Source organism: Rhinatrema bivittatum, chromosome 3 (genome assembly GCF_901001135.1).
Source record: "Rhinatrema bivittatum chromosome 3, aRhiBiv1.1, whole genome shotgun sequence".
Classification (NCBI taxonomy): Eukaryota; Metazoa; Chordata; class Amphibia; order Gymnophiona; family Rhinatrematidae; genus Rhinatrema; species Rhinatrema bivittatum.
The window spans coordinates 215,645,525-215,663,219 of NC_042617.1; the positions used below are offsets into that span (position 1 = coordinate 215,645,525).

At 45.3% G+C, this 17,695-nt stretch overlaps 1 protein-coding gene and 1 long non-coding RNA gene across 3 annotated transcripts in view; one reads left to right on the forward strand and one right to left on the reverse strand.

The window, feature by feature from the left end:
• Positions 1-17,695, forward strand: part of NUP133 (nucleoporin 133) — a 271,938-nt gene that overhangs the window by 146,913 nt on the left and 107,330 nt on the right. The window contains exon 18 of the mRNA XM_029594184.1: positions 14,708-14,959. Within this exon, the coding sequence (XP_029450044.1) occupies positions 14,708-14,959 (252 nt within the window). The remainder of the gene's footprint in view (positions 1-14,707; positions 14,960-17,695) is intronic.
• The window catches only part of LOC115087249, a 221,397-nt gene that overhangs the window by 94,391 nt on the left and 109,311 nt on the right, over positions 1-17,695 (reverse strand). The gene's annotated exons all lie outside the window — the stretch shown is intronic.

A 17,695-nucleotide genomic window follows, 5' to 3' on the forward strand; every position in this document is an offset into this window, starting at 1 on the left:
ATCTAAAAACACCCCTCCTTTAATCCCTTCCCTTCAGTCCTCCAGTAATGCTTAATATTATTGGAAGGCTTCCCACTTTGGTAACCCTTTTGCTTCTTAGAGGCCCATGGCTGTAATGTGTTTAGCCCTGAGCACGTCACAGCTTCAAGGCAATAAAGAACATCAGGGAGCATGCAACTTCAGCCAGCCTTGTAAGAGCTGCAACTTGATCAGTTTCGACCATGCCAAAGCTATAGAATCATTCTAATTGGCAGACAGCCAAGAAGCCACTGTCTACTCTTGAAATTTAATTTGCCAATATCCCAAGAGTAGGTAAGCCTAAGGGTTTAAGGGAAGAGGCACTGAGGGGAAAATGCTTTGCTTTTAATATCATCAGATTGTTTTTCATCTGTTATGAACTGTTGTACTGTGACTTCGTCTAAGAGGCTTCATTTTTATATTGTTGACTTCAGAGGTGGTATATACATTTTATAAATAAATAAAACATATCCATATTCTGCAGGGATACAGAAAAAAACGTGTGCAGCTGTTTTATATTGAGGAAAATGTTTTCTTATACCTTATTCTCTGTTTGTTCCCTCCTTCCTAGGTTTTGTGGAAATATTTTCCTGCTGCTAAACTTAAAGGGGCTCACCCCACATTTTTCTGTCATAAATATTAACCATAAATGAATACTTTCTGTAGGAGGGTACAATTATAGAAAGCAGATTTTAATAATTGGATCTTTCTTAGATTTAGTTTAATTGCCACTGTTAATGGAGGTTGTTTCTGATGTCATTGCAGAAATGCAACCCCATCAGAAACCTAGTTCTCCCAGGACAAGCAGGATGGTAGTCCTCACATATGGGTGACATCATCAGATGGAGCCCTGCACAGAACACTTTTGTCCAAGTTTCTAGAACTTTGACTGGCACACTGAGCATGCCACTAACCCTATAGCCACCAGGGGTTCCCCTTCAGTCTCTTTTTTTTCCACGCAGCAAGTTGCCTCGCGGTTAGGAGCTCTGTGAGAAATTTCTCACAACTTTTCTCTCAGAACTTTGAAGTTTAATCTTCCTAAAATTACCCTCACGGGGTCCCCCATCGCGCCCTGTTTCTCTGACGCTCGGTTTGCGGTTGATTTCCGGTGGCATTCTCCTCTGTGCCCGGTCATCGACCGCGCACCCACCTTTTTTCGATGGCGACTGGGTTCAGAAAATGCCCCGAGTGTCAGAGGACCATGTCCATCACAGACCTGCATACCGTTTGTGTTTTGTGCTTAGGTCCCTCGCACGACGTCAGTCGATGCCCTAGTTGCGCACAAATGACCCCCAAAGGCTGATGTGCTCGTCTGGACAAGATGGAGCAGTTGTTTGCGTCAAAACGTTCTGCTCCATCGACTCCATTTCAAGTGCCACCAACCGGAGAGGGCTCATCGACCTCTGAGATGCCTCACCTTGATCATCGGAGAGCAGGTGACCGTCCGTCACCCACACCATCGAAAGCATCGGTGTCATCCTAGGTGTCGGAGAAGGACCGGACCGAGTACCAAGGGAAGCATTGCCACAGGCACTGTCGTGCATCCCCGCCCGGTGCCGGCACCGATACCGCAGCGGCATCGATTTCCACCGAGCCGCCTGCAAAGAGGGCCCGGGGAGAGGAGCTCCCATCCTCCTCTGGATCCGGGACCCCAAGGCGTTCCCCACTGAAATCTGTGCCGGGCACCGAGCCTCCGCAGACCCCTGTGGGCCTCCGCAGACCCCCGGAGCCCATTGCAGGGCCTTCGGGACTGTTGATGCCTAAGCGCACCGTATTCGCCTCAATGCCCTCGATGCCTACTCCGCAGCCTTCGATGCCGATGCTGCATCCATCGATGCCACCTCGACATCCATAGGTGCCTTCTCGTCCTCTCGCTTTTGACATCCTTCCTCCCTTAGGAATCCCGGTGGATGAGGAACACACTCCCTATAATCCATGGGAGGGACGCATCCTTGGACCATTCCTCACATGATTCCAAGGAATTGCTTTCAGAGCCTTCATCCCTGGAGGAAAGGCGTCGTTCTCCCCCTGAGGACCTCTTTTGCCAGCTTTGTCAAAGAGATGTCTGAGTCCATACCATTCCCACTAATAACGGAGGAGGACGCTCGCCACAAAATGTTTGAGGTCTTACAATGTGTAGATGCTCCAAAAGAGGTGATGGCGATACCAGTTCACGAAGTTCTGCTTGACCTAAACAGGAAGACAGATGCTACTTACCTGGTACAACATGCCCCAGGTTTTCAGAAGAGCCAATAACCCCACCATTCTGTGGTTGTGGAATCAGCCCAGAAGAAGGCTAAAAGATCCTGTCCACACTCCTCTGTCCCTCCTGGAAAGGATCAGAAGGCATTGGATGCATTGGGGCGTAGGGTCTTTCAAGGGTCCATGTTGATAGCACAACTAGCAGCATATCAATTATATATGACCCAATATAACAGAAATCACTGGAAACAAGACCAGGATTTTGCAGAGAAGCTACCACAGCAACAGCAAGACACCTTGTCCTCCATCTTACAGAAAGGATTGGAAGCAGGTAAGCACAAGGTCAGAGCTGCTTACGACTCTTTTGAAACAGCATCCGGAATCTCTGCAGTGGGCATCAGTGCTAGACGCTGGGCATGGCTCAAGGCCTCAGACTTGTGGCCGGAGGTGCAGGATAAGCTTGCAGATCTCCCCTGTACAGGAGAAAACCTGTTAGGGGACAAAATCCAAGACACAGTAACCCAGTTAAAAGATCATCATGAGACCCTGTGTCAACTATCAACTTATGCAGGGACGTCAGAAAGCAATTCTACAGACTATGCAGATATTTTCCTCCTGCGACCCGTGCTTGACCAGCTCGGGCCCCTCAGAGAGCAATCGAGGACACCTAGAGTGCAGCCAGCTCCACAAGCTAGTCCTGCGACCGGTTTTTGAGTCCTTTCCAGAGAGCAGCAACCATCCCCCCTTGATCCCAAGTCCACCGGTGGGAGGCCGTCTTTGTCACTTTGCAACCAATTGGCATCCAATTACCACAGACCAGTGGGTGCTATCCATCTTAATCCACTGTTCCCGTCTAAATTTTTCAACTGTACCCCCCGGACTCCCCGCCCAGTCTAGCATGGAGCCAGGACAATCACATAACACTTCTCGAGTCAGAACTCTCAACCCTTCTGTGTGCCAGGGCCAAAGAACCGGTTCCCTTGACCCAGCACGGGAGAGGGTTCTACTCCAGGTATTTCCTAATTCCAAAAAAGACTGGCGGCCTCCGGCCTATTCTGGACCTCCATGCATTGAACACATTTTTTTTGCAAGGAACGTTTCAGGATGGTGTCCCTAGGCACCATGCTTCCTCTACTACATCAAGGGGATTGACTCTGCTCTCTGGACCTTCAGGATGCATATGCCCATATTACAATCTTGCCCCCTCATTGCAAGTACCTGCGATTTGTAGTGGGACATGGGCATTATCAATGCAGAGTACTGCCATTCGGCCTGGCCTTGGTGCCCCAAGTGTTCACCAAGTGCCTGGCAGTAGTGGCCGTACATTTACACCGCAGTCCAGACAAGGAGCCCTCAACATCCTCTGTCTCACTATACGGCTCTCACTGGGATTTCTGATCAACTACCTGAAATCCCACTTGACACAGTCTTATCTCTCCTTCATAGGAGCAGACCTAGACACCACAGTAGCCAAAGGCTTCTTACCCAACAACCGCGCAACCAGGCTGTCCAACCTAGCCACCTCTATCCTCATTTGACAAACAGCCTCGGCTCACCAGCTGCTCACGTTACTCGGCCACATGGCATCAACAGTCCATATTACCCCAATGGCACTCTTTAAAGTCTGTGGTAATATGGACTTTAAAACAGTCCATATTACCACAATGGACTTTAAAGTCTCAGTGGCATCAAGCCACTCAGCCGCTTACGTCCCTTGTCCACATAACCAGTCAACTTTATTTGTCTCTTGCTTGGTGGACACACAAGGCCAACTTACAAACAGGTCTACCCTTCCAGCAACCAGCTCCTCAGGTGACCTTAACCACGGACACATCCAACCTAGGTTGGGGAGCCCATGTCAAAAGCCTTCAAACCCAAGGGACTTGGACAAGAACCGAAGCTACCTGTCAGATAAACTTCCTGGAGCTTTAGGCGATGCGGTACTCCCTCTGTGCATTCAAGGAATGCCTCTCCAACAAGGTAGTCTTGATCCAAACAGACAACCAAGTTGCAATGTGGTAGCTGAACAAACAGGGGGGCACGGACTCTTATCTACTCTGCCAAGAGGTGGGGCAGATTTGGGCCTGGGCCCTGTCGCACTCCATTCTACTGTGAGCCACTTATCTGGCAGGCACAGAGAATGTACAGAAAATGCAGAATCTTCCACCGGTGGGGTCAGCCGATCATCAACCTCTTTGCATCCAAGCAGAACCGCAAAGTGGAACGCTTCTGCTTTCTGCACAGGGACAGGACAGCATCAACCATGGATGCCTTCACCCACCCTGGAACATAGATCTGCTAGATGCGTACCCTCCGATTCCACTGATAAGCAAGACTCTTGTGAAGCCTCAACAGGAGCGAGGCACCATGATACTCATAGCCCCGAATTGGCCACACCAAGTCTGGTTTCCCATACTTCTCGACCTCTGTCCAGGATCACGGCAAGTTACGCCACCCGAACCTCCAGACCCTATCGCTAACAGCCTGGATGTTGAAAGCTTGATTCTACAATCACTCAATCTTTCTAGTGGCGTCTCTCAAGTCCTCGTAGCTTCATGGAAACCTTCCACGCAGAAATCTTACTGCTCTAAATGGAAGAGGTTTACCTTGTGGTGCACACAGAAGGGCTTTGATTGCTTTTCTTGCCCCACATCCAAACTTAAACTATCTCTGGCACCTCTTGGAATCTGGACTCCAGACTTCCTCTATCTGACTACACCTCAGTGACATCTCTGCGTACCCTCAAGGTATAGGGGATGCCCCGATAACGGCTCAACCCCTGGTGAGTCACTTCATGAGAGGCTTACTACAGCTTAAGTCTCCTCTACAACCACCGGTTGTGGCAGGGACCTCAGTGTAGTTCTTGCATGGCTCATGTGTCCTCCTTTTGAGCCCCTAAACTCCTGTGAACTCAGATATCTTACATGAAAAATTATTTTCCTAGTAGTCATTACATCTGCTCGCAGGGTAAGTGAGTTACAGGCCCTTGTGACCTACTCACCCTAAACAAGGTTCCTCCATGACCGGGTGGTTCTCCACACTCACCCTAAATTCCTACCTAAGGTGGTCACTAATTTCCATTTAAATCAGTCCATAGTCTTGCCCACTTTCTTCCCAAGGCCACAAATTCACCCGGGTGAGCGAGCTCTGCACACCATGGACTGTAAACGTGCACTTGCATTTTATTTAGATTGCACTGCAGCCCATAGGAAGTCCACCCAACTCTGTTTCATTTGACAAAAACAAGCTTGGAGTTGCGGTGGACAAGCAGACTCTCTCCAACTGGTTAGCAGACTGCATTGAATTCTGCTACCAGCAAGCAGGCCTTCCACTTCAGGGACGAGTGAAGAAACACTCAGGGCCATGGCAACATCAGTAGCACACTCGTTCAGTACCGATCACCGACATCTGCAGAGCTGCGATGTGGAGTTCTCTCCACACCTTCGCAGCCCACTACTGCCTGGACAAGGCTGGAAGACAAGACTCCGTCTTTGGCTAGTCTGTCCTACGAAACTTATTTCCAGTATAGAAACCCAACTCGTCCTACCTTGACCCGCTGTGAATTTCAGGCTGCCTCACTATTGCCAACAGCACCCCAGTTGTTGAGCCTGTTGCACATGTGTGCTGCTTGGCTTACTTCTTATGAGTCAGCCTGTAGCTTGCTATTCACCCATAAGTGAGGACTACCATCCTGCTTGTCCTGGGAGAAAGCAGAGTTGCTTACCTGTAACAGGTGTTCTCCCACGACAGCAGGATGTTAGTCCTCATGAAACCCGCTCGCCACCCCGCAGAGTTGGATTCGATACCATTTTCTTATTTTATTTTTTGCCCGTAGTTTTTGCTACAAATGAGACTGAATGGAGACCCCTGGTGGCTACAGGGTTAGTGGCATGCTGGGCATGCTCAGTGTGCCAGTCAAAGTTCTAGAAACTTTGACCAAAGTGTTCCGTGACAGGGCTCCATCTGATGATGTTACCCTTATGTGAGGACTAAAATCCTGCTGTCCTGGGAGAATACCTGTTACAGGTAAGCAACTCTGCTTTTCCAATATTCTCTGTTGACAAGCAAGATTAAATCAGCCATAACTAGTAGGTGACATCATCCATTGGTGCCAACATGGACCCAGATTTCAAAGCTCAGAAGTCTTAAGTCTCACACCTGTCACTGCCTTATGAGTCCTCTGTCTTTCTTCAGCCAAGCTACTGCACAGACAGATTCCCAGTCGCTCTCAACGCATTTTCTACATTTTTCAGTTATACTTGAATTTGCAAGTTTGCAAATTCCAGTTTTCACTGCTGCCTTGGTAGCCCATCAAAGAACTTTTCAGTTTAAAAAAAACCTTCCTTTCAGTGAAAAAAGGAAAAGCCAAAAGCCAAAAAGCCTTCAGTGAGTAGTTTCAAATCCTATGGATGTGGGCATTGTGTATCTATCATGTGCTATTGCTGCTTAATTGCTCAAAGTGTGACAGGATGTTCCCATGACCCATGCCTGGGAGATGGAGGACCTGAAAAAGTTGGCGTCAAGTAAGGTCCCTAAGCATCCGTAAGAGAGTGGGCAACATGGTCAATTATACCTCCAAGAGTGGGGCCTTTTCAGACTCAAACCATAGTAAACAATGTAGATAGAACTGGGAATCTGCATCTCCTTCTTCCCGCAAGTCATTTGTGAAAGCTTCCTCTTATTGGCATCGGCACCTGGATCTGCTTCAGGCATTGAGCAGGGCCTGGAAGCCCAAGGTGCTGGAGGAAGTATTGAGAAGCATGCCTGAATGGTGTCAGAATTCTCCTTTGGGGCTAGCTCTCTTGAAACTGAAGAAGTTGGCACCATTACAAGCATCCACATCTCCAGACCCCACTCCACGCCAAGGAGAGCACCCACAGTCACATTAGTGCAAGCACTGTCCTCTTCCAGTGCAGATGGCCTCCATGGCACTAGGCAGGCTGTTCACTCCAGATCCAGTGGTACCATCTCTGAGTGTGTCAGCACCATCCAGAACCCAGTCAGGGACATTGGCATGGATTTTGCCAGTACTGTCAAAAGCGCAGTCTGTTCCCTCTGAGTATTGCTGCAACACCAAGCACATTTCTGCCGGCAAGCCAGGTGCTATTAATGATGGAAGGTAGAACACTAGTGTGGAAGGAGCTCCTGCCAGCATTGATGGTTCAATCTGACTCTAGCCAAGGAAGTGCATTGATGCAGCTGACATAGAGTGCATTGGAGCCTAGTGCGTCACAGGGCTAGCAGCCTGCCCCACCCAATTTCTTAGGAGCAGCCAGCCACAGCAGCTCCAAGCAAGGATGAATTTATCTGGGTGTTGGAAGAGGATGTCTCCCCATTCAGTCCAATGCAGAGGGCTCTCCGTTGTTAGCAGCCAAGATGTCTGAGATGGTAAGAAATGTTTTTGCCACACTGCTTCCTGAAGACCAGAGGGGAAGGATGGAACCTCTTCTATCCAGAATGGAGAAGTTGTTCCCACAAAATGGAGTCCAGGGAGCCCCAGAGATGTCCAAATGTCCTTTCGGGGCAATTAGAATGAGTCAGCTCAACATTAGGGCTACTCCTCTTCCACTTGGGTGCTTCCTTCGAATGGATCAGGAGTAGAAGAATAATTAGTCCTGTCCAAGTTCCTATAGGTCTTCTCTATCGAAGCACCAGAGATCCCCCTCTACAGTAACCATCCTTCCTCTGGGTCATGGAGGAGTGTGCCATAATGACTAGATGAGGAAATGTCCACAGGGATGCCATTCGATCTCTCTCCAGTCTTACCAATGCATACCTCGTCTCCAGAGGACCTTAGCTATTCAAGGTTACTAAAGAAGATGGTAACCACGTTGCCTATTAACCTCAGAAAGGAAGAGGATCTAGAATGAATGTTTTTTAGCTGCACTAGCTCAAACCCCTAAGGAACCTATGTCTCAGTTCATGATATTTTTGAAGGACCCTCATGTCTTGCTTACCAGTGGTATGCCAGCTTGATCTAAAATGTGCAAATCTTGCCTAGGTTTGGAGTGGTCCAATTGCCACACTACTCAATCATGGTAGAGTCCAGTCTGAAATGCAAATTACTCTAAAGAGCATTTCAAAGCAAGGCCTGAAAAAGACCAGAGGGCATTGGATTCTTTCAATAAGAAAATCTTCCAAGGTTTCATGCTTACTGTGAGAATTGTGGCTCACCAGCTTTTCATGGTGCAGTACCAGCACAAATGCGTTCAAAAACTTAAACCCCTAGCAACCTAAAAAGGTCCTTGTAAAGCTGAGTTCCGGCAAACTACAATGGATGCAGTAAACAACTAATTTGTTCCACTTACAAAGCTTTTCACACTGCAGCCAGACCTTCGGCAGTGTCTCTTGGAGCTCAGAGGCTTACTTGAATGACTCCAGGAAGAAGTTTACAGCCACCTGCAAATATCCCTTGCACAAGGAAGTATCTCTTTGGAAATGAGGTCAGGAGATGATGGGCCCAATCAAGAAGCATCAGTCTACCCTGCAGTCCCTGTCTTCAGCTTCAGAGTGATCACTACCTCCAGGCAACAGTAATTTTTGTACAAGCAACCATTTTCCTAGAGGTCATCATTTCCAATAGCACTGGGCCCCACCTTCCCATCAACAGCTTCCTGCCAGAGCTCAGCAGAGAGAAGAAGCAGCAACCTAAAGTAATAACCAAAAAGGCTTGGGTTAAGGTTGTTATCTTCCTTTCTGAGAAATAGGTCTACGTAAGTAGCAGTGAAAAGTTTTCTGACTTCAGTTGAGATTAAAGATAATGGGGTCTTTCAGGGTACACTCCTTTCCCCAATTCTTTTTAATATTGTTATGTAACCGTTTGGCCACTGCTACATTCTCATGGTTTAGAGTATATCTATATGCAGATGACATCCAACTTATTATAACAGTGAGGAATCAATTTGCCTTTGTATAGTTTATAAATGACATACAGTGATAGCTGATTGGCTGGTACAGAGCAGCTTATGTTAAATCAATCAAACAAATTTTGAAGACTGGCATATCAACTCCATTGGCAAATTCTCTCATTTTTTAAATAGAAGCTGAATAAGTTACTTTAATAGATAACGTTAGAAATTTGGGAGTTTTTCATGAGGCTGAATTTGTTAGAAAAACAGGTGGCTAAGATGATCTGTACTGCCTTTTTAAAGCTGTAAGTAGTGAAAAAATCAAGTCCTTTTTTGATATAAAAGGGTAATTCACTCACTGGTGGCTTCCCATTTGGACTACCGCAATAGCTTATGAGCAGCCTTTCCTCAATGACTCAGGCTATAAGTGGTTCAAAATGTGGCTGCCTGGGTGGTTTTGGCTGTTTAAGCTGAGCTCTTTCATGAGAGATGTTTGGGAGAACACAGTGGTCATTCGCTATGATGAAAATGTAAGCATTTCCTATGAGTCTTGTAAATTAAGATGCTTATGTAAGCATCGTTGAGGTTCAGGGATGAAAGCACATTTTTTTTTCTAATTAAGGAAGGATAGTACCTAGAATTCATCCTGAATTTTTTTTTCTTTAGATATTTATTCAGTTCCAAGTTGGGTCGTTTTTGGAATCTGGAGGTATTGAGAATAGATCCCCAAGTTCCTTTCTTGTACTGGAACCTGTTATATAAAAACATAAGAAATTGCCATGCTGGGTCAGACCAAGGGTCCATCAAGCCCAGCATCCTGTTTCCAACAGAGGCCAAACCAGGCCACAAGAACCTGGCAATTACTCAAACACTAAGAAGATCCCATGCTACTGATGCAATTAATAGCAGTGGCTATTCCCTAAGTAAACTTGATTAATAGCCATTAATGGACTTCTCCTCCAAGAACTTATCCAAACCTTTTTTGAACCCAGCTACACTAACTGCACTAACCACATCCTCTGGCAACAAATTCCAGAGCTTTATTGTGTTAAGTGAAAAAGAATTTCTCCGATTAGTCTTAAATGTGCTACTTGCTAACTTCATGGAATGCCCCCTAGTCCTTCTATTATTCAAAAGTGTAAATAACCGAGTCACATCTACTCGTTCAAGACCTCTCATGATCTCAAAGACCTCTATCATATCCCCCCTCAGCCGTCTCTTCTCCAAGCTGAACAGCCCTAACCTCTTCAGCCTTTCCTCATAGGGGAGCTGTTCCATCCCCTTTATCATTTTGGTTGCCCTTCTCTGTACCTTCTCCATCGCAACTATATCTTTTTTGAGATGCGGCAAATTGAATTGTACACAGTATTCAAGGTGCAGTTGAATTGGGAATACTTTATCAACTTGGTTTGCTGTTAACAAAGACCATGCTTTTTGGAAATACTGAAGAGCCTTCTCCCACTGGAAGATTGTCTAAGGTTAATAGGGAAGTTTATTGAGACTGAAGTAAAAAATTGGGATTAACTTTGGCCTGCATTTCTTGTTGAGGCTTAGGGAATGGCTTTCCCATGCTGTATGGCTTTCAGTGAGTTTGAGCATGCAGTGCCTGAATTCCTGTGCTGGTCTCACAGTCTCAAGTCTCATGAGACTGAAACTTGTTTAGGAGTTTGGGCACCATGTGACTCAGTCCCTGTGAACTGCTTGCTCCTGGACTGGTAGCCCCAGCCAGCTAGGTGAGAGCCCCCTTTGATGCAGTAGGCAACTATTCATATCACTACTACTGTCACTGCTTGCTGCTTTAAGAAGCATGGCCTCACTGTTGCTTCTGCGCCTGACTTAAAATTGTGGCCACTGAACTCCACACTCTTCTCTGCTGCTCTGCTGGACCTGAATGACCCTCACCATCTCTGCCAATGTCTCCAGCACTGGAATACACCATCGCTAATATAAATGCTGCATTCTGTTTAACCCGCCCCCACCCCCCAGTTACAGGAAGCAGTTGTGCCAACAAGAGCTTCCATGAAGGCAATATTCCCTCACAAGCCAAGATATACATATATTTAAAAAGTAAAAATGTTTTTCAAGTCACAAAAAAAAGGGCGAAAAGAGAACAAATTGAATATTATAGATCTGACATACGTAGTCTGCAAATGGAAGCTTCTGAATAACTTAGTTTACATGAAAAAAATAAGGTGAAACTAAAAGGTTCAGCCCTATATTGACAATGTCCTAAATGGAGGGCGAGTGTAGACTGGGAGTGATGGGGATCAGGGATGACTGGCTGGAGGTTGACTGAGAGGTGCAAGACTGATTAGCTGGGGAATGGGTAGGGAATGGCTGGCTGTGGGCTTTAGGAAAGAGAGATTGTAGGGGGACACTAATTTATATTAGTGATGGTGTATTCCAGTGCTGGAGACATTGGCAGAGACATGCACCCAAAAATTTAAAATTACATGCTGGAAAAACTCAGAATTATACAAGAGCAAATATTTTATTTTTTATATAGTAGATTAAACAGAACAGTATAATACTATTAGAACATTCTTATAAATATATGCAGGTACTTCACATTACAACAATTATCAGAGCATATATTTTTGGAAACAGAGACCTTCGGGCCACTTTGGGTTTTCGCGGATCGCATGCACATGCAAAAAACTGTCACACCCATACAGATGCTGTGGGCATTCCACATTCGGAACAAGATCGGTGCGGTCGCTACACAGCAATCTTGGATCAGCTTCCTGTTTGTTTTTTGGGAATTCCACATTCTACATGCTGACGACCAGGGTAGGCAAGCCAATGGCAGAAACGAGAGGTAGCTGCTGAGAGAGGCAAGCTGCATTCTGGGCTACAGGCAATAGTTACAGTCCAGACAGTCACAGTGCAGATTCAAGAATGATATAGGTAGGAGCCTGTGACAGAACATCACAGGAGTTATGTTGCCATTTTCTCTGGAGAAGGGGGAACTGTCAGAGCTCTTAGCTGACTGTGTTATGACATTTAACCTGGCAGCCAGTCTGTCAACTAAGCGGTACAATGCAGAATTTGCATCTTTTTTGAGATGCGGCGACCAGAATTGTACACAGTATTCAAGATGTGGTCTCACCATTAACAATTATTAAGGTAGAGTTGCAGAAATCACTGCTTATTCTTGGGATAAGCAGCTTGGAATTTATCTACTCCTTGGGATCCTGCCAGGTACTTTTGACCTGGCTTGGCCACTGTTCGAAACAAGATGCTTGGTCTGACCCAGTATGACAAGTCTTATGTTATGTAAAGGAAAGGTGAGAGAGAGGAGCTATGATAGAGACATTTAAATATCTCCAGTTTCCATGCTCTGGAGGCGAGCCTCTTTCAGTGGAATGGAGGCTCTAGAATTGAAGAGTCATGGGATTTCTCCTGGTTCTACCCCTTTCAGAGGAGGGTAGTTATTGCATGTAACAGCCTCTCAGCGGAGGTGGTGGAAACAAATACAATATCTGGATTCAAGAAAGCATGGGATAAATACGGGATTTCTGAGGGTCTGATGGGAATTGTGAAGCTGAATTAGTTGGGCAAATAGGTAGACTAGATAGGCCATCCAGTCTTTTTCTGTTGACACATTTCTCTGTTTCAAAATAGGATCCTGTTCACCCCAAGTCATCCCATCTAGTGAAGGCAGTTATAGAAATCCATATACAAATTTAGGATTGCCTATAAATTAAAGGGGGGGGGACATCAAATAGAAATCTAGTCTCTCCAAGCTTTAATCACTGGTGCTATCAATCTATGGTTCACCCCAATATTAGCAAATTTACATTGGGTCCCATTTAAGTGGAGAATAATGTGAAAACTTGCTACTATTATCTTTAAGCTCTTGAATCATCTTAATTGGGTAAGCTCTGCGCTAAAAGTTTACAGGCAACCACATTCTTTGAGATCCACTCAAAAGAACTTAAAGTTTCAACTGTAAAGATGGCCCACTTTAACATCACTCGGGGCAGTGCTTTTCTGTTGCAGGCCCACTATTCTGGAACTTTCTTCCTGATATCAGGGCAGAGTCTTCTTTTAAGACCTTTTTTTTTTAGTAGATCGCTACATTTTATAATCTATTATTTGACTGTGATTTCATTTTTTATTTATATGTTTCTGTTAATTATTTTTTGATTATGTATGTTTGTTCTCCATTTGTAAATCACTTTGAAATTTCTGTTATGATATATACATTGTAATAAACCACGTGCACATGGCTGTCCTATGTCTTTTCCTGGGGAAATTCTGCACTACTGCAGAGCTCAGAATTCCTGCTTAATTCCCCTGCTGCGCAGAATCTGCTCAGAATTTAACAGACCCCAGCATGTTGGGAGCAGAGGCCGTCCCGCTCACTGAGAAAATGTGTCCTGCTCGCAGCACGCCTGGGCCTGCTTAATCTTTTCCGCAAGCAGGGCAGCCTCCACTCACGGCTTGCTGGAGCCTGCTCCTTCTTTGCTGCGAGCAGTATGCCTCCACTCGTGGCACGCCGGGGCCTGTTCCATCTTCACCACAAGCGGAGGCCATCCAGCTCACGGTGAAGATGAAGCAGGCCCAGGCGTGCCACGAGCAGAGTCTGTCCCACTCTCGGCAAAGATGGAGCAGGCCCCAGTGAGTGAGTCTGTGTCTGTAAGACTGTGATCCTGGAGGGGTGAGAGAGAGATCATGTATGAGGGTGTGGGTGCCAGAGAGAGGGAGCCTGTATGAGAAGATTGTAAAGGAGTGTATATATATATATATATATATATATATATATATATATATATGTGAGAGGTTGGGCGCTGATATGTGTGAAAAAGGGATTGTGTATATGTGAGGGTGCTTGTTTGTGAGAGAGGGAGCCTGTGTGAAGGGATGTGTGTGAGAGAGAGAGGGAGCCTATTTTTAGGGGGGTGAGTGAGAGAGGGAGCCAGTGAGCAGGGGTGTGTAAGAGAGAAATATAGGTAGCCTGTGTGAGGGTGTATGCATGAGAGAGAAAGAGAACCTGTGGGGAGGGGGGGGTGCAAAGAAAGAGAGGGAGCCTGTATGAGGGGTTGTGTGTGTGCGAGAGAGAGTGGGGGTGTCTGTATGAGCCTGTGTGAGGGGCAGTACTGAGAGAGGGATCAAACTCTGGGAGTGGAGATAGTGGAAGGGATTGAGCCTAGGAGGGGAGAGACAGTGATAGGTGGAGGAGTTGGGGCCTGAGAGGACAAATTGAAAGGAGACTGGCCAGGGGAGTACAGAGATAGGGTGGAAGAGACACTCTTAGAGTGAACTTCTAGGGAAATTCTCCTCAAAATATTTAAAAATGTGCCTCTTTTAAGTAACAACGTTCTGTATTACATTTTAAATTAATTACTTAGACTGTCATGTATATTGTGTTATTTTGACCAACATAAATTATGCAGAATTTTAAGTTTTGGTGTGCAAAATTTTACATTTTTTTGCGCAGCATTCCCTCAGGAGTATATGACCCATGTAATTTAGAGAAGAGAGTACAGGAATTCACTGGTTTGAAATGAATTATCTTGCAAAGTTACTTTACCTCTGTCTCCTGTTCTAAATACTTTAAAGGTGTTTTTTTGATATTAGTAGAATCTAATTATTATGAGTTCAGTTACTTATGGGTATTCTTTTGTTTTTTAAAGCATCAAGTGGACCATCTGGTATAAGAACAGCAATTGTACGCCAGCATGGAATAATTCTCAGAAAAGTCTATCCTCAGGCGGACAGTGGCCTCCGTAACATTCTGATAGAACAACTAGTCACACTGCTGGATTCATTTCTCGATGGTTATGTTACTCAGTTGAAATCAGTAAATGGACCCAGTGACCAGGAAAGATATAATAGTCTAGATATGGAGTACTCCCAAAAACGCTCAGAGCTCCTCTCTCCTTTGCGTAAGTATAATCTTCTCGAATTTGATTAATTCATGTATTAGTGAACAGAGCTTCTTAGAAGGAAGGTGCATTATGCTCACCTGCAACAGTGCAGTAAGGGTATATAAACTATCTTTATTTCTTCTCCTATATAAAAAAACACTGCAACAAAGTTCCCGAGTCATATAAACTGACAAATTTCTGGACCTATTTATCCTGTAATTTTTTATTGCTTTTCTCATGCTGCAAAAAAGATATTTGAGTCAGTTTGGGAGATAATTGACTCTATCCCACAGTGTATGGAATAATTAGTCTTATATAGTTTCTTATATTTAAATTGGATAACATAAGGTCCAAGTTCATGTAAAGAGAGCAGAATGTCCACACCTTTTCTTGAGGTGAATAATAATCATTTTCATTATAGCAGCACAAAACATAAAATGGTTTTATGTATGGTAGATATAGTTTTAAGTTTGGTTTAAAAGAATAAATCACTCTTGTTGCAAAGGGTATGAAAAGAACTGTGTCTGGCCCAAAGTTAATTTGTATATCTCTGATAAATTGCCAATCAACTACCCAGCTTAAAGTAGCAATTTAGCCAATTTATTTTAGGCTGATCAGGAGAGCATGAACACCTCTAAGGAATGGTCTCGGGTACTCACTCTCTCCACAGCAATCAGGTCATCCCTCTGGAGCAGCAGTTCTCAACCGGTGTGTCGCCCCACACTCGTGTGTCGCGTACCCGCTGCTCTTTCCCCCCTTTCACCTCAGCGAGACAAATATTGCTGGCGTTCCTGCCCGGGCTATCAGCACATTCAAACATTGAGGGAACGGCAGCAGTGTTTGTGGAAGCCGGCAACAGGAACATGACCTCTTCTTCTTCCCGCCCCTGTGGCCTGGAAGAGGAAGTGATATTTACTGGGCACGCGGGAAGAAGAAAAGGCCATGCTTGCATACTGCTGCTGCAGAAATCACATCCCAAGGCTCTCCCCGGCCCCGCTACACTCAACAGTTTGCCTGTGCTGCGATCATCGCGGCACTGAGCAGTCAGCTGAGAATGCGGCCGCCGGGATTTCCTGCTGCGCAGCTGTTGGGGAAATCCATCCATTAACTGCCCGGACCCAGAGTTGAAAATTGGTGCTGGTTGGCCACTTTGCCAGGTGCTGCAGGAGTAGGTGCCGCTCTCCCCCCCACCCTGGCTCCGACCTCTCCTTCTCTCACCAGCATAACCCCAGCAAGAAAATATAATAAACTGCAAACAATAAAAATAAAAGGCTGGGGTGGGGAGAAGAAAAAGCATAGAATTACCTTCAAGTCTGACTGCTCTGTGCCGTGATAGCATCACAAGCAAAGAGCTGAGTGCTGCCTTCTTGCCGCTGCGGGGCAGGGGAAGTCGCTCCTGCTGCATTTTCCAGCCTGTCAGGACTCTGCTTTTAATAGCAGCATACCGGCTACCTTGTGCTGTAGCTGCTATGTGTGCTGTGGGTGGGGGTGAGTGAGTGAGACAGAGAGAGTGAGCCAGTAAAGGTGGCTTTTTAAGTTTATCTTTCTTGATTGACTGCCATTTTAATTATTGGGTATTATGTGATGTATCTGCTGTTAGAAATATTTTATTGGTGCTTGGAGAATTTTTAATAATTTTGAAAATTTTTAATATTTGGATGTTATTCCATTATCAGTTTTGAAATATTATATTTCTCGAGGAATGTATAAATAGAAATGTGGAGACAAAAACTGAACTGGAAACAGCAAGAAGCCAAACTCTGTATGCAGTGCAACAACACAAAAACAAAAGCATTAGCTTTTGGTCATTTTATTCTGTATTTGGTGAGGGTCTGTGCTCTGCATGTGTGACCCAGCTAAGGGTATTCTGTGACCTTATAGTTTCTGTGTAGGTATCTATAGCAGCTTGGCTTGTTCTACTTTCCTAACAGGTGTATTACACCAGACCTAACAGGGTCTGGTGTAATTTTTGCAGTGCTGCCTTTTCATAGGTAGGGTTTTTACTGTTTGAGTTCCATAATGTAGGTGTAACTTTGTGCGTATTAGTTTGTGTACATTATTGCAGATCCTGGAAGTTGGTTAGGTGCTATATTTCTGTTTTGCACAGAATGCAGAGCTGCTTTTTGGGTTTCCATTCCAGTTTGTTTCCATATTTGTAATTTGTAGTCTTTCTGTATTTGGTGAAGGTTGATTCTATGTATGTGACCAAGGTGAAGTATTTTACTAGCACGTAGGCATTTGTATCAATATTATTTATGTTTTCTCAATAGAACATGCATTGATGGTAAATTACTTTTTTTTTCATAAGGAGGGCTATTGCACCTGGTAGGCGAGAGTGTTTATGTTGCTGTTACTGAGTTGACACTAGAAATATCTTTTTTGTATGGTAAATTGAATGGGGAATGTCCTAGTTCTGTTCTGTAGCCATTGTTGGGTGGGTCAGGGTGGATCCTGTAGATACAGAGTATATGTTTACATTTAGCCCCGGGGCAATCATGTGTTCAGTGTGTCACACATGTGAGAACCAACTGTCAGGTGTGTCCCGACAGAAAAAATGTTGAGAACCACTGCTCTGGAGAACCAGGTAAGGGTGGCTTGGTTCAGAGGCAGACATCTGGACCTCCAGCGGGCAAACAATTAATTAGTTAACACTGCTGTCTCAGGGCGACAGTCTTGGAGTTTACAGAAGCCTCTCTAAGTTGCGCAGACAGGGGATAGGAGTGAAGATTGGCTTAGCCTGCAAAGGCTTGTGCA